This window comes from Notolepis coatsorum (assembly GCF_963971535.1).
Source record: "Notolepis coatsorum genome assembly, chromosome: 13".
Classification (NCBI taxonomy): Eukaryota; Metazoa; Chordata; class Actinopteri; order Aulopiformes; family Paralepididae; genus Notolepis; species Notolepis coatsorum.
In genome coordinates this window covers 5,751,235-5,775,222 of record NC_140177.1, presented here as the reverse complement: position 1 = coordinate 5,775,222, position 23,988 = coordinate 5,751,235, and the positions used below count along the sequence as shown (strand labels likewise).

General features: G+C 44.2%; 1 protein-coding gene across 2 annotated transcripts in view; it reads left to right on the top strand.

Annotated features, from left to right (window-relative positions):
* The window catches only part of fam133b (family with sequence similarity 133 member B), a 32,611-nt gene extending 9,151 nt beyond the window's left edge, over positions 1–23,460 (top strand). The window contains exons 3-11 of one of the 2 annotated variants that reach the window (XM_084327363.1): positions 2,302–2,380; positions 10,475–10,669; positions 12,324–12,368; positions 14,900–14,968; positions 19,830–19,928; positions 20,098–20,136; positions 22,283–22,372; positions 22,774–22,824; positions 23,246–23,460. In XM_084327363.1, coding sequence (XP_084183489.1) covers positions 2,302–2,380; positions 10,475–10,669; positions 12,324–12,368; positions 14,900–14,968; positions 19,830–19,928; positions 20,098–20,136; positions 22,283–22,372; positions 22,774–22,824; positions 23,246–23,341 — 763 coding nt within the window. In that variant the 3' untranslated portion in view covers positions 23,342–23,460. Of the gene's footprint in view, positions 1–2,301; positions 2,381–10,474; positions 10,670–12,323; positions 12,369–14,899; positions 14,969–19,829; positions 19,929–20,094; positions 20,137–22,282; positions 22,373–22,773; positions 22,825–23,245 lie in introns of both variants that reach the window. The other variant, XM_084327362.1, reaches the window with a different exon arrangement.
* The last annotated feature ends 528 nt before the right edge of the window (positions 23,461–23,988 follow it).

Below are 23,988 nucleotides of genomic sequence, written 5' to 3'. Positions count from 1 at the left end.
GGGGTAATCCGGTCGCTTGTAAGACAACAGGAGTAGGAGGGGGGGGGGGGTAGAGTCTGGCTGCCTCGTCCGGCCAAGGGTATCCTGGGTGAACCCACAGTTGTGCAGTTCGGTGCGCCAGCGATCCTTGGACCACAGATGAAAGCAGTTGGACTCTCTGTGAGCCGGCTCTCTCCGGTCCACGGGGGAGAGACGTGAAGCGACCTCGTCTTGCAGAGCGTCTCCTCACCTTGCGTCCTCTCCAGGGGGGGGGTTTCCAACACACGGCAGTGTCGGGGGTCTTTATCCATAGAATAATCACTGTATACAAAGCATAATCCGTGCCTGGGAAGGCGGGCTGTCGTCGGTAGAATAATCCGGTATACAGGTCCACTCGCTCGTCGGCTCTGGGGCTCCTCGGATGCAGTCTCACATGGGGTCGACCATCCTGGATAAGCAGCCAGTTCTCTGCCCGAAACGATGGGGTACTGACTACGGTAGTATTCTCACCGCACGAAGCACTACATATGAATAGACTATTATTAGCTTAATAGACTACGTCCAACTCGACAATATAGTGCCAAATATGACTATTCAAATATTAATATACACGATGTCTCAATACCGATGGTAGGCCGAACTTGGCCTTACTCCCACACGTGGCGTCGCGGGGAGGCTTTACGTCTGTCACTCTATTGGAGGGTAAGAAACTGGACTGAAAAAGGAAGTCCTACTTTAGTAGCGCAGTATATATACGCACTATGAACAAATAGTACCGTTAGTGGTGCGGTAGCCAGATTCCTACGCGGAACTAGGACTTGTTCGTACATGTTGAGCGGTACGTTTAATCTGGGTCTGGGGGGTATGGCAGCCTGGCACCAAGGTCTCGACCAATAGTAGAATGGAGACTATTATGGGATGTTCAGTAGGCTAGAATGGATATTCAATGCATATTATACAAGGAATATACAAGGGATATCAAGGAATATTAGAGAATATACAAATACAATTAAATATATATATATAATAAATATATATATTCGGTTTAATCTGGCCCTTCACAACAGTATCTGAAAAAAAAATAAAAAAAAAGTATAATTTATATTAATTTTTTTTAATTTTTTTTTATGCACTGGTATCGGATAAATATCGGTATCGGCCGATACCCAAAGCTTAGGTATCGGAATCGGATCGGAAAGGGAAAAATGGTATCGGAACATCTCTAATAGTAACCGGGTCTCAAATACAAGCCGGGTCTCTATTAATGGCCGGGTGCGCTCTTGAGCTAAGCAATTATAAGCCGGCCTCCTAATACAAGCCGGGTTACTAATATACTGAGCTGCATACTGAGCTAGTTACGTGATTTCACTTTGAAAACGTTGAAATGACCAGTGACCACCTGTAATTGCACTGTTTACTATTTCATACAGTACTTGGTTTCAATAAATGAACCCAGTACATTTTACTGGGTTCAAACTGACACAAAATGTTGATTTATTCATTATGATCCGTTTGAAAATTTGAAATTTAGGCCTCCCTCTTATACAGGCCTCCTCCTAATACAAGCCTGGTACCCGCTACAGTTGAAACAAATACAAGCCGGGGTTACTATTAGAGGAATTACGGTATAATTAAAATACAACACTTTTCCCATTCGTAACTGGCTAAGTTACACAATATCGCTGCAGTATTGTGATAATATCGTATCGTCGTGGGGTACATGTCAGGTTTTTAGTACGGTACAGTATGGTTTTGACTTTGTTATGCTAAGTCGCACTCTAACTCGAAATCTCTCAGACCTTTGTACAAGGCACCCTTTGTGGTGAATGAGAATGCATTGTTTGTGGGAATTATTTGGTTACTTTCTCTTTTGACTGAAAACACAGCATTGCTATAGAAATGAGCTTATCACTGTCAAGTGGAATATTATTTTGTAATATTATCAATATTTGTTTGTAAAGCAACAATACTTTAATGTAACCTTTGAGTAGAAGATGTATACCAACCAGAAAGCGATCTGGCTGCAAGCTAGCTTAGCACAAATTAATGGAAGTGGATATTGATCAGCTAGCCTAACTGTTGGCTTAAAAACACCTCTGGGAATCTAAGCTAGGCTAGCTGATCCGTGTCCCAGGATAGTGTCTTCGCCCCTGGATACTTTCACATGGGTGAAGACGAGTCATTCGTTGATGCGGTGAATTTGAAATGTTGAACCTGTGACTTTCCTGCCACTGGCCGGTCTCTCTAACCGCCAGAGCTCCCCGCTGCCCGGTACGGTTTTACTGTTCATTTCACATGTGGCTCATTGTATCTCTTCATCAGGGAGGAGGTGAAGGAGCAGCTGGAGAGGAAGAAGAAGGGTTCCAGGGCTCTGGCCGACTTCGAGGAAAAAATGAACGAGGTAGATGGGACACGCGATTCGGTTCATATTTGGGGGGGGGGGTGGTGATATAGCAATATATTGCAGTGTTTTAGGGGCCGATATAGCGATACAGTGATGCCGAGTATCAATATAAATTTTCTTTTGCCGCAATAATAAAAATGCTTACCGTTGCAGTATTGTGATAATATTGTATCGTGTGGTGTTTTTTTATATATATATATTAGTGCTGTCAATCGATTAAAATATTTAATCGCATGATTGTCCATAGTTAACTCGCGATTAATCTCAAATTAATCGCATTTTTTTACATTTATTTTTATCTACCTTAAATGGATCTTTTTCAAGTTCCAAGTTTTAAATCAACATGAGTCAACAAATGCTTGCTTTATGCAGCCATTTAACACCATTGTACCTCATGCATTGCAAATTTGCATCAAATTCAAAACAGAGTGATGCACAAAATAACTTAAAAGAAAATAATAATTTAAAACAATGAATAAAGTGTGCATGAAATAATAGGGGAAATAAAATGTTAGGAACTTGTTACATTCACCCACACAAGGGCTGAGTAATCACACACCCCCCCCTCTCTCTCTCACACACTCTTTGAAATCTTTATCTTTATTTTGAACATGTAAATGAATACAAACAAAATCAAAACATAACTCAAACAAAATAAATAACTAAACAAAAGCTAAACATAACTCAATTTACATGTTCGAAAAGGAGTAGGAAGAAGTATACACTTATTTAATCCTACCCCTTTTCCACTACTCAAATGAGTGTACTAATTTAAAACATCTAAAAAAAATATATATATATATATGCAAAACAAAACTAAACTACCTAATTAACTAAACAAAAAAAAAACGATATATACTCTCCCAGCTCTCTTTCTCTCTTGCCCCTTCCTCATCTCTCTCACCCCCCTCTCTCTCTATATCACACACACACACACACACTTCAGAAACAAACATAGTATCAATGAGAGCATCAATAATACACCTGAGGTGAAGTCTAGTTAAAAAAAAAAAAAACGTAAAAGTTAATCGTGAGTTAAAGGGGCTATGCGTTATAAATGTCATTTTTCAGTCTCTAGCATTGTATTATAGTAATAGGAGTTCGTATCAATGTGTTTTTGGGCCTAAATACTATATTGACGAATTCCTCAGCTACAGCCCATCCCCTGTTTGCCTCTAGTAAATCAGGTCATGTTGATTTGACGAGCTGGGCAACGTCACCGGGCGCTGTTTATAGCGCAAGGTGATGTGATTGGCTGTGTGGTTTTACCTAATGCCCGCCTCCATTCTTGGTACCTGGAGCCGATACAACCTGGAAACAGAAATTGCCGTCACTCGCCTCAATTTCACGATGAGCAGCAAACCCCGCAGATGTAATGTTCCTGGTTGTAGAGCTACCGATTTTCCGATGACTAATGACGAAATGCTGCCGGCGATCACATGGCCTGACGGTAGGATACTATTCCCCCAAATTACAGCTGGATTGGACATTGTTTTAAAACCTAACGTGATCGATCACTGACATTGGCTACCTGAACGCACACTGTATTGCTAATCAATAATACTAATCGGCGTTCCCCGCCGCCCCCATTTCATCCATAGATGCTCTGTAATAGTCCGGATGCTACGCAGTTTGTTTTATTTCATTTGTATATATACAGCAGAAATGGCGTTTGATATAACGGCGCCAACGTTTAGCCTATTATCTAGCTCCCGGGAAAAAAGACGAGACGAAAAGTGCGATAAACCATATATTCACGACGCTATAAAATGACAACCAACCGATGGATTTTTATTTTCTTTAAGCCATTATGAAGGCACGGTTTATGCACTCAAGTGACAATGAGAATGGACAGATAGCAATACTATAAATTATATATATAGCTCTTAGAAAGTACATCGGTTTGTAAACAAACCTCTGTCCTCTGGCCTATAAATCGGCGCAAGACTGGTCGCCAATGTTTTCGACGGGCCGCGCGCGACAGAAGTACACAACTATTATATAACAGTAAGTAACTAATAGTGCAATTAATCAACTTACCAATCGGAAACGATGTAACGTAAGCCTCGATCGCTGTTGTTTGGGGGGTTAGTGTCAGTACAATCTAACGTTAGTGAGTGTGTGTTTTCGACGGGCCGCGCGCGACAGAAGTACACAACTATTATATAACAGTAAGTAACTAATAGTGCAATTAATCAACTTACCAATCGGAAACGATGTAATGTAAGCCTCGCTGTAGCAAATCGCCTTCTTCTTCTTCTTCGGGATCAAACTGTGGGTCGCTCTCTGGATCCCAAACATAATGTACATCCATGTTGTATTAGTTAGTAAAATCGGTATATGTTTTTGCGTGTCGAAATAAAAACCTGAAACCTAAGACCTCAGACCTCTACCTGGATGGAATGACGGGGAGATGGGCGGAGCTATTTGGTGGGTGGCTGTCACTCAAAGTGTGGGTGGAGCCAAGCCAATAATAGCCTGATTTCATGAGGCTGAAAAATGCTGGTTTTGAGTACAAGATTAGAAATATAAAACAATGATTATTTTTGGAATAAAAATTACACATGTGTTACATAGACTCACAGGAAGTGTGTAAAGTTGCCCAAATAGTGCTAGGAATAGCACTGCATGACACCTTTAAAGAAAATAGTGGCGTTAATAGAATCTCTATATAAGAACACAGTTGTTTAATCTAGGTTTCTCTCATCAGGGGCGGGACTCTTGAGCTCCATGCTGCTGTAGACCTGTAGTGTAGAGTGTACGCATGTGTTGGACAAATCCGCCCAGTGTGCTCATTTCACAAAGTTGCGTGTGTGGTTGAGTGCACGGCCTTCATTCAAATACTATAAATCTTTTAGTTAGTGCACCTTTTTAAAGGACCATGCCAGTATCATGTTGACTTCTCGCCCTGTCCGGAGATTGCCACGTCTTTAACTCATCCTGTAGGTATAATATATGGTGTGTTTTGGGCGGCTAGGTGGTGTAGTGGGCAAGGCACTCGCCACCAGTGTGGAGACGCTAGGATTCGCGTGTTCGAATCCAGCTCTCCACATTGTTTTCAGTTTAGCTGGTCGTCCGCAGTAATACACATTGGCCGTATTACGGGGAGGGAAAACTGAAGGGTGGGGATCGAATGTTGTGAACAAGCGACTCCTACAAGTCGGTTGGTGCGCCTGCGCAGTAGAATCAGGAAATGTCGGGGGCAGCGTGAGCCTCCCACGCGTTACTCCTCGACACTGAGAGATCGAGCTGCGCAGGTGAAAAAATGCGACTGCTGTTACCTCAAGTACCGGAGGGGACTTGTGCTATGTATGACTTAGTCCACATTGCAGCCGGCTTGTGGGAGGCAAGAAACAGCGTTCGTGACAGGGGAGGGTTGAATTGGATGATATGAAAATTGGGATGGGAGAAAATATAGAAAAGATGGGAGAAAAAGTGGGTAAAAAAAAAAATATGTGGTGTGTTTTCTTGCTACCCAGGGTGATTGTCCCTGATGTCTGTTTTTAGGATTCGAACTTTGGCAGGGTTTTTCTTCGAACCATAGTTTTTAATCATGAATAATATTTCCGGTTCAGTGCCGTCCGAGTCTTGACTTTAGGCACATGGCGCACATTTGCGCATATAATGTAGAACATGTGCACATATTGCTGCGGTCAAAATGGTTAGTAAAAGTTGTAGTATCTACTTACTGGTCACAGGAGTCTTCAATAACGTTTGGATGGTTATCCATTTTGTGAAATGCATTTGTTGAAATAGCGTCTTTGTTGGCAGACAGCTCCTGTTATCTTAACATTGGCAAGCTAAAAACGTGCATAGCGAGACTATCGTGCATATCATCGATTCATTTTTAATCCCGATAATGTATGACAGTGACTCCTCCTCACGCGACTCGTTGACTGTGTCGTGTTCGTGCGTGACTTTCAAATGATTGTAAACACAACATAGTACTGTGATATTCTGATCTGATGTATATCACATTCCGATATATATTTCTCGTGTAAAATAAATAAATAACAAAACGAATGAAAAAATTAAATGGCGGAGGTTCGAACCCATTAATTAAGATTCGAGTGCCAACCAGCGTTTCCGTTAGCCGGTAATTACCGGTATTTGACCAAAATACCAAAATCTGTTGAAGTCCGACATATTTAATCTCTCTGGTCTTAATGTCCGGTGAAAATAATTCCCTGAGTCTAAGCACAATTTGATTATTTGAATTGTATTAAAATAGGCTAAAATTAAATAGCCTATGCGATGAACGAAACAATCATTACATTTGTTTCATCGTTGCTTCACCAAGCAGGTATAATAATGTTGTCAGCGAGAGCTTAGTGCTGGGTTTTGCGAGTGCATGTGTAGCTGCAGAGCCGGAGCAGCAGCGGCCATTACAGCGGCCATTGCAGTACTCCAATTCAGCCATTGGCAATTCAATGTTGGGTGGGGGGCGCTGCTGTGCGGTCCCCAGATAGAGCCAGAAAAGAGCCAATAACAGCTGAATCTGCTGCTCTGCATCGACATACTCTCGCAAATAAGTCGTTGGGAGGTGGAGAGAGAGAGAGTCGTCACGCAAACCCACGATAATGTTGCCGTCTCTCTCTGCCAAATTTCTCAGCTCTTCGCTTGATATAATTAATACAAATGTCCAATATAACGGAATTCGTTAGCTCATAAAAATGTGATTATAACAGACTGCTGTTTATTATTGTCGGGCAACTGCCCACAGACACCTATTTGATTTAAAGTCGGCAGCAGCACGGAGTGTCGGGACTTATTTTATTTGGAATATAATGGCTTTATACGCAAAAGTAGCCTAGTTTTAAGTAAAAATATTATAAATCTACATGCCTTGATGATGTCATTCTTTTGTTTTGTTGTCATTCTTTTGCCTATCAATTGTTTTTAAGCTCAATAAACTCTGACCGGAATTTCTCTCATTTGACCGGTAGTTTGAAATCTACCGGACACTGAGGCCGGCAACAATTTTTTCTAACGGAAACCCTGGTGCCAACGTAACGGGCGAAGGTCCGAACGTTTGGCCTCGGCCCTATTGCACAGTAATTATTAAAATCATCTCTTATCGCCTCATTTTATGTAAAGGAATCGCGTTGGCAGATTTCCGAACACTAGGACATCTGTATGTTGAGATGGAAAGGAGAACTAACTGCAGCAGAACTACAGCGCATAACGAACGACGTACTGTATATCACACCAGTTGGGGTACCTTATGTCTACTGTATACTTTACTTACTCATAGTATATATTTAGATTCTAGTGTTTATTGTAACCATATTTATTGTAATGTATAATATAACTGAGGGGGCATACAGACCCTCATCTGCACCTTTTGATCACACTACCTACTAGCTCAGATGCATATATTCAGAGTTTATTTGATTACACTGCCTATTTTTTATTTTTTTTATATAAACATTTCTACTACTTTATTGCCTGTATTTATGTATTTTACTATTGCCATACCTGTACCTCCCCCTCCCCCGTGCTCCTATGGTGCCTGAATTTCCCCAAGGGGATCAATAAAGGAATATCTTATCTTAGATTAAAGGTCTCATATTTTAGTCCTTTTCAACAAGTCACTGTAGTTGTCTGAGGTCCCCTAACCCGCACATGTCGGGCTAATATTAACCCCTACCACACCGCTGCCCCAACTGAATCCTTAGTGCAAGAAATTCAAAACAATTTGGCCCGGTGACAGCATCTAGAACTGTCCCGGAGAAACCTGAGCCAACATAGGTCACCCCTCCCTCCCTCCTCCCCCCCGACTCCACTTTGCACACGCTGCAGCCCGTTATGCCTCTTTTCCCCTGCATGGTACCGACTCGACTCTGCCTTTTCGGTTTTCCATTGGCAAAATTTGCGTATGGTACCAGGTAGGGCTGTACCGAATGTCATTTTTTAACATTCGAAGCTTCTATTTTTTTTATCTACTTTTTCTACCCATTTTTCTCCCATCCCAATTTCATATGATCCAATTCTTCCCTCCCCTGTCTCGAACGTTGCTAGACTATGCCTCCCACTGGTCGGCTGCAGTGAGGACCAAGCCTTGCATCACGTGTCCCCTCCGGTACACGAGGAGGCAGCCGTCGCATCTTTTTCACCTTTTCATGATCTCTCAGTGGCGAGGAGTAACGCGTGGGAGGCTCACGCTGCCCCCGATACTTCCTGATTCTGCTGTACAGGCGCACCAACCGACCTGTAGGAGTCGCTGTCCACAACGTCCGATCCCCACCCACCGGCTTTCCCACCCCCTAATACTGCCAATTGTGTTAGTATGAACGACCAGCCATGCCGGAAGCAACGGCGAGAGCTGGGCTTGAACCCAGCATCTCCTGCGTTAGTGGCGAGCGCCTTTCCCACTGCGCCACTTAGCCGCCCATTCGAAGCTTCTATTGAAGTATTCCAACGAAGCTTCGAATGTCTCTAAAAAATAATTTACTTAATAAAAAAAAGAGAGAAATGATTTTTTTTAATTTTTTTTCAAACTAAATCCTCAATTTGAATAAAGTGGTTAATCTGATTAAATTAGTCTTTTTTAATTTATTAAATAATCAACTTTCTTTAATGAATATAACTCATCCAATAAGGGCACGGTTGGTATGAAAGTGATGGTGACGTCTTATAGTATAATATTATAATATTAGTGTAGCCTAATCTTTAATTGCAACTGTGAAGAAAACCCCCATTGGTTTAAACAGATTGAATAAACACACAAAAAAAAGATTTAAAAAATATATTTTATTAAAAAATGTTTATTCGAATGTTTATTTTAGAATTCGAATGTCAACATTATGATCGAAGCTTCGAAGCATTCGGTACAGCCCTAGTACCGGGTACTTTTTTTAGTACCAGCTTTGTCGAGGTTCCGAGCGGGTAGAAGCGATACCAGAAAGTGACTTGAAACACTGCAGACCACTGATTGGTCAGAAGAGAGAATCGTCACTACGTTATCATTGCGCTACACAGGGGACGTCCTGCACAAAAACACAAACCTGCCATCTTTAGTAGCCTCCCGACTACTAAACATTAGCATTCATTATTTGTTTGCAGCGACAACAAAGTGCAATAAACAAAAAAAGCTGCAGTGGAAGATAAGATAAGATATTCCTTTATTGATCCCCTTGGGGAAATTCAGGCATCATAGCAGCATGGGGGAAGGGGGGGGGGGGGGGTACAGGTAGTAAAAACAACACAAGCAGTGTAAACAAATGGGTCAATATAATATACTATCTAACTGAAAAATATATTCACAATATTCACAGTGTCACATAAGGTGCAGTATGCATAAGGTAGTGTTATAATTTACTATCTACTGAAATATACATTGTTCACAGTATCCACTGAAATATACATTATTCACATTATATCGCAGTACTGTGAACGAAGTACCAAAAGCGAGTAAAGTAGAGTCGAGTTGAGTAGGTACCATGCAGTGGAAAAGAGGCAGAGTCACCCCCCCCCCCTGACTCTCCACCCTCACACGCTGCAGCCCGTTGGAGCCACGTCCTGAGTTACAGGCACACGGCCAAGATTCACTCGACATCGGGATCAGTCTGTGGAACAAATGCATTTATCGGATCTCATTTCTGTCAAGTGAGCTTCTGATAATAAATTATCCCTACGTCTGTCTCTGTTCTTACAGGGGAACACCACCTAAGTTTAAGAATTCCAATGTGTAACTTATTTCCACGGCCTAAGGAAGTTCAATCGTATACGACATGTGCTTCAACGTCGCCAAGATGTTGCATGTGGGAGGCTAGGCCAACATACTTGGCACTGCAGTACACCGCCGAACCCCTAGGTGGCTGAGTTCTACAAATGGCTATATTTTCTGACTTCCTCTGCCAGTCTTTCTTCGATTTGGGGCTCCAGGGGGTCAGATACAGGCTCCAGGGGGTCAGATACAGGCTCCAGGGGGTCAGATACAGGCTGGTCAGAGACAGGCTCCAGGGGGTCAGATACAGGCTGGACAGATACAGGCTCCAGGGAGACAGAGCTGGACGTACACTGCACCAGTCTTCTCGTTCACAAACGGTACTAAACGCAGATCCTCCCCCCTCTCTCTCCCTCTTTCAGAACTGGAAGAAAGAACTGGCGAAGAACAGAGAGAAGATGTTGAGTGACCGAGAGAAGGAGCGAGAGAAGGAGAAGAAGCTGCTGGACCGGGACAAGGTGAATAAGCCCATGGACAAAGACAAGAAGCTGGCCGAGAAGGAGAAGGAGAAGGAGGAGAAGGAGAAGAAAAAGGAGGAGAAGAAGGAGAAAAAAGAGGTACGTGTCCAACGCCGACTATTTGGTTGTTTTACCATCTTGGCCTGAATATATATATATATAAGCCGGCACTGGTTTGTCGTCTCCCTCAGTGAGAATGTAGAGATCTACGAACGCCCCACCAGACTTTGTACATCCTTTGCAAGTGGCTTTGGATAAAAGCTGCAGCAGCAGCAGCTAAATGTAGAGAGTAGAGCTGTCCCTGGCCCCAAGCCTGTTTTTGGGCTTCGAACTTCGTCAGGGTTTTTCGAACAGACGTTCGAACCTTAGTTAAACATTTTTAATAAAAAATCGACAACAAAAAAATTATTATTTTTTTATATATAAATATCCTCAAACTAAAACCTCAATTTGAATAAAGTGATTAATCTGATTAAATTCGTTTTTTTTTAATTATTATTAAATCAACTTTCTTTAATGAATATATAACTCATCAGTTTGAACACTATTAGTGTAGCCTAATCTTTATCTGCAACTGTGAAGAAAAACCCCATTGGGTTAAACGGAATGAATAGTCGCATAAAAAAAAAATATATATATATATATATATATTATTAAAAATTTATGATTCGAATGTTGATTTTAGAATTCGAATGCCAACGTAACGAACGAAGGTCCGAACGTTTGGGCTCAGCCCTGGTAGTAGAGTTGTGTTTTTGTGTCTGTACCACTGACTCCCTTCACACATCCACCCTGTATTCAGTCACTAACCTTTTTATATTCAGGCCAATGCTGGAATTTAGATTCAAATGTATTGTCATACAGTACAACGAAAACAGCTTGGCATCCATCCAGAGTGCAACTGTAACAGTAAATTGCAATAGTAATGTACAGGTGTTTAAAACTGGGTATAAAATATATAAGTGATTACTGCTAATCGGGTGTATGTACAGAGTTGTAGTATTAATATGTACAGTGATAAGACTGAGCCCGAACGTTCATTCGTTACGTTGGCATTCTAAATCAACATTCGAATTTTTAATAAACTTTTTTTTTTTTTTATTATTATTCTGTTTAAACCAGAATCTTTCTTCACAGTTGCAGATAAAGATTAGGCTACACTAATATTATAGTATTAAAAAAAACTGCTGAGTTATATTCATTAAAGGTTGATTTAATAAAAAAAATCATCAGATTAATCACTTTATTCAAATTGAGGATTTAGTTTGAGGATTTTTTTTTATTAAACTTTTTAGGGGGAAAAATATGAAATTAAAAATGAAGGTTCGAACGTCTGTTTAAAAAAAACTGACGAAGTTCAAATCCCAAAAACAGGCTTCGGGGAAACAGCCTTATGATGCAGGTATAAAGACACTATGGTAGTAAGTCATACTGGCCAGTGGTATAACTACTACTAAGAGTAGGTGGAGTTCAGTTGTGTGTGTGTGTATATAGATGCAGGTATGTAAAAAGGATTATATGCAGGTATATTCAGACGGATGTGTATGCATATATATTACTGTAAATATAAAAATATATACAGCATTATTGTACATTATCATACAGAGTTATATGGGTATAGGTTGCGGTAGGTAGTTATGGTTACAGTCGTGTAATAAGTTAGCTGTAGTAGACGGTGAAGGCAGTAGGTCTATGTTGAGTTAGTAATCCTGTGTGAATCCTGTTCTCACTCTGCTTTTCTGTTTGTCTCTAGAAAAAGAAAATGGAGAAGGAGAAGAAGAAGAAGAAATCCGCCAGGGTGAGGAAAGCTCTCCAGTGTTTCTTAGACCAGCGGCCCCTCAGACCAGCTGCCTCTAGCTGCCTCTCAGACCAGCTGCTTCTAGCTGCCTCTCAGACCAGCTGCCTCTAGCTGCCTCTCAGACCAGCTGCTTCTAGCTGCCTCTCAGACCAGCTGCTTCTAGCTGCCTCTCAGACCAGCTGCCTCTCAGACCAGCTGCCTCTCAGACCAGCTGCCTCTCAGACCAGCTGCTTCTAGCTGCCTCTCAGACCAGCTGCCTCTCAGACCAGCTGCTTCTAGCTGCCTCTCAGACCAGCTGCCTCTAGCTGCCTCTCAGACCAGCTGCCTCTCAGACCAGCTGCCTCTCAGACCAGCTGCCTCTCAGACCAGCTGCCTCTAGCTGCCTCTCAGACCAGCTGCCTCTAGCTGCCTCTCAGACCAGCTGCCTCTAGCTGCCTCTCAGACCAGCTGCTTCTAGCTGCCTCTCAGACCAGCTGCCTCTAGCTGCCTCTCAGACCAGCTGCCTCTCAGACCAGCTGCCTCTAGCTGCCTCTCAGACCAGCTGCTTCTAGCTGCCTCTCAGACCAGCTGCCTCTCAGACCAGCTGCCTCTAGCTGCCTCTCAGACCAGCTGCCTCTAGCTGCCTCTCAGACCAGCTGCCTCTAGCTGCCTCTCAGACCAGCTGCCTCTCAGACCAGCTGCCTCTCAGACCAGCTGCTTCTAGCTGCCTCTCAGACCAGCTGCCTCTAGCTGCCTCTCAGACCAGCTGCCTCTCAGACCAGCTGCCTCTCAGACCAGCTGCCTCTCAGACCAGCTGCCTCTCAGACCAGCTGCCTCTCAGACCAGCTGCCTCTCAGACCAGCTGCTTCTAGCTGCCTCTCAGACCAGCTGCCTCTCAGACCAGCTGCTTCTAGCTGCCTCTCAGACCAGCTGCCTCTCAGACCAGCTGCCTCTAGCTGCCTCTCAGACCAGCTGCTTCTAGCTGCCTCTCAGACCAGCTGCCTCTAGCTGCCTCTCAGACCAGCTGCCTCTCAGACCAGCTGCCTCTCAGACCAGCTGCCTCTAGCTGCCTCTCAGACCAGCTGCTTCTAGCTGCCTCTCAGACCAGCTGCCTCTAGCTGCCTCTCAGACCAGCTGCCTCTAGCTGCCTCTCAGACCAGCTGCCTCTCAGACCAGCTGCCTCTCAGACCAGCTGCTTCTAGCTGCCTCTCAGACCAGCTGCCTCTAGCTGCCTCTCAGACCAGCTGCCTCTCAGACCAGCTGCCTCTCAGACCAGCTGCCTCTCAGACCAGCTGCCTCTAGCTGCCTCTCAGACCAGCTGCCTATCAGACCAGCTGCTTCTAGCTGCCTCTCAGACCAGCTGCCTCTCAGACCAGCTGCCTCTAGCTGCCTCTCAGACCAGCTGCTTCTAGCTGCCTCTCAGACCAGCTGCCTCTAGCTGCCTCTCAGACCAGCTGCCTCTCAGACCAGCTGCCTCTAGCTGCCTCTCAGACCAGCTGCCTCTCAGACCAGCTGCCTATCAGACCAGCTGCTTCTAGCTGCCTCTCAGTCTAGCTGCCTCTCAGACCAGCTGCCTCTCAGACCAGCTGCCTATCAGACCTATCAAGTCCTACTTGCCTTCTGAATATAGTGATGGCACAATCTGACAAAATTTTGTAGGCTGTAAAGTAGGGCTGTCCCCGACTAAGGATTTGGATGGTCGACTATGATTGGGCAACATTTGCTGTTAGTAAAAAAAAATATATATATATTTTTAAATTTTTTTGGGTGCTTAATGTCTGAAGGAGTCCACTGAAGGCTCCTTGTCCTCTGCAAAAGCATGCAATTTGTCCACTGATGGATACATCTTGATATGTGTCTAGTCTAGTGTGTTCATTAGATGGGTGAAATCCTCTTTCAGTGCCTGTTTTCTTAGGCAGTTAGCCTCTGGTATGCGTGCCATTAGCGTTAGCCACGCTTCTAGGCCTCTTTTCTTTTGGAAATAATGATTTAAAAAAATATATATAAATACGTTTTTTATATATATAGTCGACTACGGCTCCTTTCGACCGATTAGGGGTCAGCCCTACTGTAAAGTTAGCATTTCTGCCATTTTTGGGGGGTGATAGTGACCGAGTATGAATGGGATTTGCTGGTAACTTCCCAAATGTATGGTCTCTGCCGAACAGACGTCCACGTGACACGCTTCCTCCTTTAGTCTTGACTGATGCTGATGACTTTTGAGAAATTTGAGAGCCTTAGTTCAGTAGCAACAATCCATATTGATGGTAACCGAGGCTTCACATTTCACAAGTTGCCATTCAGCTTGATGTATTAGAAATATAGCGTGTCGTGTTCATCTTCAGTACAGGCCTCATATTTGGCACATGGTTGGCAAATCTCATTAATATTTTCCGTAGGGATTTAGCACTGAAATGGCGTAAAACACTGATGTAAATGTGATGACGCGACCCCAGCAGTCTATTATTCTGTGTTAAATATTATTCTCCTTGTTTTCACTCGGTGAATGACCTCAAGTCTAACGAGCTCTGCTTTCATTGTGTTTGGTCAAGCATTCTTCATCTTCCTCCTCATCGAGTTCTGATTCCTCCAGCAGCTCCTCCTCAGAATCTGAAGACGAGGTGAGTCTGTGCGCTCGTCTGGATTCCCATCATGCACACAATGAATGAATTGGGGGGGGGGGGGGGGGGGGGGATTGGCTTGAGTAATTTATTCCCAGATCGAGTACTCGTGTGAATTTAGGGCTGGGCGTTAAAACGATAATTATCGCGATATATTTTAATAATCGATAATAAAAATAATATCTAATTAATATTGCCTGCAACTTAACACGTTGGGCGCAAAACCCGAGATATCTCGGGTTTTTGGTCGTTTATTCTTATATTTGTATTCATTATTCATCCGGGGACCTTGGCGTTACCATAGGGAATGAGTCTGAGATCTTTAAAGTGCAATACCGGCCGCATTCCACCTAGACAGCGGTATCGAGCACCCTTTGATCCTAGTCAAGGTAAGGGCTATATGATATCAATCTTGCGTTGATCCAACCATGTCTTCACCTCGATCCGAATGTGTGTGTAACGTTACTCCACAACGTATGCCGTTGGTGACAATCAAAGCATCAAAAAACGACCCCCCCCCCCCTTTCATGCATTCATGATGAAACATAATACCTATAATATAGATACTTTTTTTTAATCTACTTTTTCTCCTTATTTTCTATTTTTCCCTCATCCCAATTTTGCGTTTCCAATTCTCCCCTCCCCTGTCTTGAACGTTGCTTGCATATACCTCCCACTGGTCGGCTGTAGGGAGGATAGAAGCCTTGCATCACGTGTCCCCTCCGATACACGAGGAGGCAGCCTGTCGCATCTTTTCACCTGCCAGCGCGGACTCTCATTGGCGAGGAGTAACGTGTGGGAGGCTCACACTACCCCCGCCATTTTCTGTCTCTGCTGTCCAGGCGTCCCCCAACCGACCTGTAGGAGTCGCTGTCCACAACGTCCAGATTACCACCCATCGACTTCCACCCGCTAACTCTGCCAATGAGTTAGTATGACGGCTGGCCCAAGCCGGAGGCAATGCCGACACCCGGATTCGAGACCGGAGTCTCTTGCATTGGTGACGAGCGCAATCTCCGCTGCGCCACCCAGCCGCGCCCCTCACTTATAATATAGATTTGATTTGAGAATAATAGCGGGTCTAGGCAAGAAACGGCAACGGTTATAGTGTAATACACGCATAAGGCTATTCCTCAGCATTTCAGGAATTACCCCAGACCACTGTAAACCATACTTGTATTCGACGATTGATATTTTATATCAAATGGGCCATAGTATTGTATCCATAGCTATAATATAATATAGGCCTGCAAACAAGGTGACTCACTCCTATATTTTTAAGCGCGGCCTAGCTACAGCGGGCCATGTCTAATACCCGGCACTGAATGAGTTAAAGTAATGGCTTTGCTTGTCCAAATGACAATACTGACTAAATTGAGATTTATTTTTCTCTTGTCCATTTATTTTGTTTGCTTTCTAATTTAAAATACAGTTTGAACCCGTCTTTACACAGTAGGCTATCTCCAGTTGCGAGTCACGGTGCATGTGTGCCATGGTTTCTCCACCAAAAAAAGCGCCAAAAGATAGAAAATAAACTAGCAGAGCCAGAACTGTTCAACTCCCCTGGAGCCACAGCCAGCAGAGAAGCCTGTTTACTTTCACTTTCAAACCAGCTGCAGCCTGATAACTGGAGTGTGAGGGGCTGTAACACTAAAGATGGCAGCAACGACAAAGAATTGCTGCAAAATAAACATACATTTGTTGTTAAATAATATAAAAACATTTAAACACTTTTTTAATACTAATAAAATATCGAACGATGTTATCGTGATATATCGTGATAAAAATTATCCATATCGCCCAGCCTGAATTACTGAAGTCATGCTTGAGTACTTGTTTATGGAAATCTATTTTAACAAACAATAGATTACATTCAAACTTAATTGTCCTTAAGGGACATTTTCATCTGCAGCCAGGGGTCTTAGAACGTACACCAATATAAATCCACAACAGATAGTTGCAATACATAATAAAAACATCCACAATAACGAGATCATAAGGGTGGAGCTTCCTGGCAAAGTGCTCCCGTGCCTCCGTGTCATGTGCAGATTTATGGAAGGTTCATGTCCTCTTGAGACAAACGAGTTCCTCCCTCTCGTTCTCATGTCACTCTGGAGACGTCTGGCATGTGGCGACCTGCAGGGTTTACGTGGCGTTTTAAGACACGTCTTCAGCTCCTGTGGAAGCCCAGGGCAACAGCGGTGAATCGGCAGAACATAACTACAACATTCTTCAGTGACAGTAAAAGATTATGTGGGGGGAAAAAGAAGGGCACCATGGTTTTTTGTAGCGAGTGACTTGGAATCTGCACGTCAGAAAGAAGGACCTTGTTAAAAAAGGAATATCAATTGTGAGTGTATGGCCCAAATCGCGGTTCTAGACTGTAAAATAACAAATGGATAACATTAATCAAAAGCAACAACGTTAGTCTTGTCATACAGCGGTGGTCAGGTGGTTGGTGATAGATGCACCGTTGCCATAGATACGAAACTCTCATGCAGCGTTTGTTTTATCACCACACACGCTTCAGCCTAGCCCCTTTCGTGACTGTGATGCACCGAGTGAATACACAGTCCCTTATACCTCCATTGAAAATTCCTACAATTAAGTCTCTCACTTTTCTCTATCAAAACACTTCTCGTACAAGTATCGCAGATACATTTCAAAGGTACTGAGTTGGCGGTCAGGTGGCGTAGCGGAGATTGTGCTCGTCACCAATGCAAGAGGCTGCGGTCTCGACTCCCGGGAGTCAGCATTGCTTGAGGCTTGGGCTGATCGCTATACTAACTCGTTTGGCTGGGTTAGGGGGAGGGCAAGTCGAGGGTGGTAATCTGGCGTTGTGGTCAGGTCTGGGCGCCTGCTCAGCGGAGGCAGGACTTGATGAAGGCAGCGTGACCTCCCACGCGTTACACTTCACCAATGAGAGTCCTCACTGCCAGGTGAAAAAAGAGTCACTGGCTGTCGCCGCACGTGTCGGAGGAAGCGTGCGGATGACTTCAGGGTTCTCTTGTACCGACCGGTAGGAGAACATGCGCACAACAACAACCAGGTAGGGGAGGTGGGGAATTGGCACCACGACTAAATTGGGACGGGGAGAAAAACAGAAATCGGAGAAAGAGGATTGCGTAGCGGAGATTGGGCTCGTCGTCAATGCAAGAGGCTGCGGTCTCGACTCCCGGAGTCAGCATTGCCTGCGGCTTTGGTCAGTCGTCATACTATCTCAATTGGCAGAGGTAGCGGGTGGAAATTCGATGGGTGGGGATTGGGCGTTGTGGACAGCGACTCCTACAGGTCGGTTGGGTGACGCCTGTACAGCAGAATCAGGAAGTATCGGGGTCAGCGTGAGCCTCCCACGCGTTACTCCTCGCCACTGAGAGATCGCGCTGTCTGGTGAAAAGATGCGACAGGCTGCCTCCTCCAAGGCTTCTATCCTCACTACAGCCGACCAGTGGGAGGCATAGTCTAGCAACATTCGAGACATGGGAGGGGAGAATTGAAGGGGAGAATTGGCTATACGAAATTGGGATGGGGGGAAAAAATCGAAAATTAGGAGAACAAGTGGATAAAAAAGAAACTGGTCAACACGGCTCAAAGCGGCTTTATTTCCGACTTTGGGTGCCTGATGCGCCTGCGCTGTGATCACGCTTTGAGCCGTGTTGACCAGTAGAAAACACTATGGACACGAGCCCTAATTACATGAACCCAGCCTTCCTGGACTAGATATTTGCACATATATTATATTCAAATCGGCGAGCATCTGAACATGACACTGTTCATATTCTTTACACAATTGCACAGCCCTGTTACATATTATATTCCACTGTATTTATATTACAGCCTATATTCTATTCTATATTTATTCTTATTTGTTTATATATTCCATTTTATTTTATTCTACTTTAATTGTCTGTTAACACTTTCCGTGCCAGCCATGCGGTGCCTATAAACCCTGTTGCGTGCCAACGGTCTATTCAATGACTGATCGCCCACTTTTGTGAACGCATAAACTATATCTTAAATTATGGCTATGTGTCTAATATGGCTGTCGCTTATCAATGACTTGTTTGCAGTCAACGTTGTCGAAACGGATTATTTTTTAATCGGTTCATTTCCGTTTTATACCATTTTGAAAAACGCTTTTTTTTTTTTTTACAGTTTCAGAAAAAAATAAAGATTCTGTGATAATCACCCTTTACTGGAATACACAAAACATGTTGTAATTTTTCTGCCTATTTATGAATCGTTTTCAAATAAAAGCTAGATTATCGATAGTATATGTGTACTTATGCACGCTATAGAAGCGGGCTGAAAAATCGATTCTCTTATTTCCTGATCGCACACACACGCACACATACGGGACACGTTGATATATCTGTGAAAATAGCTCTGATTATCCCAAGACTGGTAAAATAGACTCCTTACCTCAGATCAGATGTTCTCCAAAAAGATTATTCCAATTCCTGATCGCCATTCCAAATATCGATCGTGTTTATTGATCCAACGCTGGGTGGTCGAAACACAGATTCCACGCTGTTCTGATGGTCCAGAATGAATCCGATCGGCTCGGGTTACATGCCTGAGAAGTAAAATGTGGAAGCCGGATTTTCTTTCTCCATGTGTTTTCATTGACTCCATTCCAAAGGCTTTAGATTGATGAAATATGAATGGAAATCGCTAATAATAATAAAAAAATACGTTAAAGAGATTTCCCGTCGTTGGCACTCAAAAGTGTTAATGTTGATGCACCAAACTACCAAGAGAAATTCCTTGTATGTGCGAGCTTACTCTGCAATAAAGGCTTTTCTGATTCTGAAGCCACGACGCTAATCGGTCTACTTTGATTTCTGTTTCTGTTTCGCAGGATGAAAAGAAGAGCGTGAAGAAGAAGCGCAAGAGGAAGAAGTCTTCCGCCAGGAAGGCGTCCGACGGCTCAGTGGTGGAATCAGACGGCGAGAGCAAGGTCTGTTCAGGCTCCTCGGAGAACCACAGCCGGCTCCCCTTCATTTCAATACATTTAACACGTGGAACCATGTTGCCCCCCGTAGTATTATTGTTCTGCAATGAAACAAACCCTGTGGAGAACGACTGCATCTGATTTGTAAATGCTTTTTGCCTTTCTCCCCAAGAAGAAAAAGAAACGCATAAAGGAGGAAGGCGACAAGGACAAGGTAATTTATTCTAGATCCGTCGGAAGGATGTTTCAATGGGAATCGTAATCTGTTTTTCAGCTGCAAAGAGCTGCTAAACAAACGTAGTGCTGAAAATATACACTTTGACTGCTGTTTTGATAGGGTTTGGGTCTTTACTCTTGGCTACATTTGAAACAAACACAACATCACTTAATAGTGATGCACGATATATCGGCCGCCGATATGGCTGTTTTTTTACACATCGGTATCGGTCCGATATCAATATATATATTTTTTATCTTTTTCTTTTTACATGTTTTGGCCTTAAATAGTTTCAAAAATATCTAATTTCTGAAAATAAGTAACAAAAGTTTAAAAAAAATGCGTTTTGGAAAATAGCTCTTTATTTGATAATCATAAAAAGTGTTTTCTATACAGAGATATCGGTATCGGCCAGGACAGCAATATTGTTATCGGTATCGGCCACAATTTTCACATCGGTGCATCACCACTTAATACGGACTGTATTGATCTATTTGTGCGACGTTAAATAGTTCAATCTTGGCCCGATACCGGGCCGATCCGGCTTAACGGGTTAACCCTAACATGAACCACTCCCACTTAATACATGTACACACCTCCTTCCTGGCTACTGGATATATCTAGACAATGTACTTTCTTTCACCTTGACTCGGACGTTGTTACTCCCTACTTTATGTATCATCTCCTGTTGTATTTGCCCTCCTGACTTACTTGAGGTGAAGTAAGTAAGTAGGTCGAATAGGCTTGTTGTCGTTATCAGTAGAGCAACGGGCGAGTCTATCCTCCTACGAGCAACGGGCGAGTCTATCCTCCTACGAGCAACGGGCGAGTCTATCCTCCTACGAGCCAACGGGCGAGTCTATCCTCCTACGAGCAACGGGCGAGTCTATCCTCCGAGCAACGGGGGAGTCTATCCTCCTACGAGCCAACGGGCGAGTCTATCCTCCTACGAGCCAACGGGAGAGTCTATCCTCCTACGAGCAACGGGGGAGTCTATCCTCCTACGAGCCAACGGGGGAGTCTATCCTCCTACGAGCCAACGGGAGAGTCTATCCTCCTACGAGCAACAGGGGAGTCTATCCTCCTACGAGCCAACGGGAGAGTCTATCCTCCTACGAGCCAACGGGGGAGTCTATCCTCCTACGAGCCAACGGGATAGTCTATCCTCCTACGAGCAACGGGGGAGTCTATCCTCCTATGAGCAACGGGGGAGTCTATCCTCCTACGAGCATCAAGTAATTTATTTATATAGCGTATTTAAAAGCTCAGAGCCAACCAAAGTGCTGTACAGTAACTACAGAATTAAAAACTATAGACATAGTCACACAGTGTAACAGAGGACAATACAACATGACAAAAGACAGGATAGATGGTCAATACAGTAGGACCACAAGACACTAGGAGTATACAACAGACGATACAGTATGACATAGGACAGTAGACATGTTATGACACGACTATACAGCCCACAATATGGTAATGCATAGGAGACTAGCCTATATGTTATGGGAGTAGGACTATGCAACAGACGGTACGGTAAGACATGAAGGGAATGACGATAAAGTAACTGGACACGGAACGGCAACACAAGGGGCACCGAGTGAGCACTACTAGGCTGACGGAGAACATTGTAGAGAGAACGATAAGGGAGCGCGGATTAATCCTACAGCCAAATGCTATGGAGTAGAGGCGGGATTTAAAAGCCTCCACAGAGGGAGCAGATCTTATGTCTGGGGGAAGACCGTTCCATAGCCTGGGGGCCACTGCTGCTAACGAGCAGTCGCCTCGAGTTTTAGACTTGGTGCGAGGGACAGTCGGGAGGGCCGTGTTGGATGATCTAAGGGACCTGGGGGCTGAGTAGGGGGTTAGGAGGTCTGATATATACCGGGGGGGCTACGCCAGTCATTGCCTTAAATACAAAAAGGAGGATTTTTAAATCTATTCTCAGGGTGACAGGGAGCCAATGGAGGGAGGCCAGCACGGGGTGATGTGTTCCCTCCTTTTGGTGCCAGTCAAGAGCTGATGGTGTTTGATGATGATGATGATGATTATGATGGTGGTGATGATTATGATGGTGGTGCTGGTGATGATGATGGTGGTGATGATGATGGTGCCATGGTACTGAAAACCCTGTGTCCCTCAGGAGGAAAAGAGCCGTCGAAGGAAGAGGAAGGCTGAGCGAAGCCATAAAGACTCCTCATCAGAATCCTCTGACTCTGAAGGGGAGGAGGGAGTAAGTACACTATTAGCTGTTTATGAGAGATTTGTGAAACTGAGGCTCTGTCCTTTTCCTCAAAGTTGGCGAGTGCCGTATATCCTTGTTTAGTTTTGTAAAGTGTATTTTTTGGTTGAGCACCACAGTAAGTTACTTTCTGGGAAGGCGTGTCCCAACTCCTCCACTACACCTGATTCTCTGTTGGAATTCCTGTGTACTTTTTCAAGTAGGAGGTTGGAAAATCCACAGTTGCAAGTTGTCTGAAAGGACTGGTATGATCATAGTGAAATAGAGTACTTGTGGTACATTGTCCAACCAGGGGTTATGTAATAATGGCCAGTTGATAATTAACCATTGGTTGTGGCACAGGCGTTCCCATCTGCCGCAGTTACTGATCCACTTTCTTTTCCTCTCCCCAGGGTGAAGCAAAGAAGAAAAAGAGAAGTAGTGAAGAGAGAGAGAGAATCACAGTGAGTGGCTGAATCACAGAGAAAGACGCAAGCTGGAAATACCCTAGCCTGGTCCGCTAGCGCTAGCCGTTAGCAATGACGGCACCCAGCTAGCTCGCGTGTTGGATTATCTCACGTTCGTTTTTTAAGTAAAAACACGGAAGCTCAGACATATCAACAATTTTACTTGTGGAATGAATGTTTTTGTTCCCGTAAATAACGTTAGCCTGCTGCGACTCCAAAATGTCTAGCTGTTTGCAATGGCAGCAGCCAGCTAGCTCGCTCGCTCGTTTGAGTATCTCATGTTCGCCATTAGGTTAAAAACGAAATCATATGTTAAGGTGTGGGGGCGGGATCTTTGACTAGTAGTCTTAATAGTTCCCAGTGACTTATCTTGCGAGTGTTGCCCAGTCCCTGATATCCACCTGATCTCGATTCACAGGAAAAACCCAAGAAGAAGAGGAAAAAGAAGCACAAGAAGCACAGCCGCAAGAAGAAGAAGAAGACGGCCTCTCTGCCGGGCTCGGAGCTGGACTAGAGCGCCCCGGCGTGTTCTGCTCTCACCCTCCTGTCGTGACTCGTCGCCAGCAAGACTGGTCTTCTGCCTTCTTCCACGACCAAAACATTCTCCCGCCTGTCCCTGGCCGGCCGCACCCTTCTGGTTTGAGAGACTTCTGATGCTGCGCTCCTGTTAGTCGAAAGGGGTTGGGAGGTTTGAAAGACTTCTGATGTTTGGCAGTGGAAAGGGGTTGGGAGGTTTTTGTGGGGTTGGGGTTGGGGTGTTGAAGACTGGGGAACTGTGTTTTTGGGGGTGGGAAGGGTATGGGGGACATCTGTCCCTGTCGGTGGCAACTTTATATATTTCGTTTGTTGTTGTTGTTCTTATAATTTTTTTAGACGATAGTTAGTTTGACGATTCGAGGACGGGACTGGTGTGTACTGTGATGCCAAATCTGCCCTTAAGGCTCTGACCGCCGCTCACTTAAACCCCTTTCACACAGAGAGAAGCCAGCAATAAGGTGGTGTTGGCTGGTTTCATACCCGTTCACTGCACCCAGGAAAGCCCCCCCCGTCTGCCAGCATGTCCCCCGTCATCACACACGACCAGGTCGTCCTCCTGTTGCACGAGTGTTGGTTTATATGTCCGCTGTTAAACATGGCCCAGACTGTAGAGCAATTTGTGCA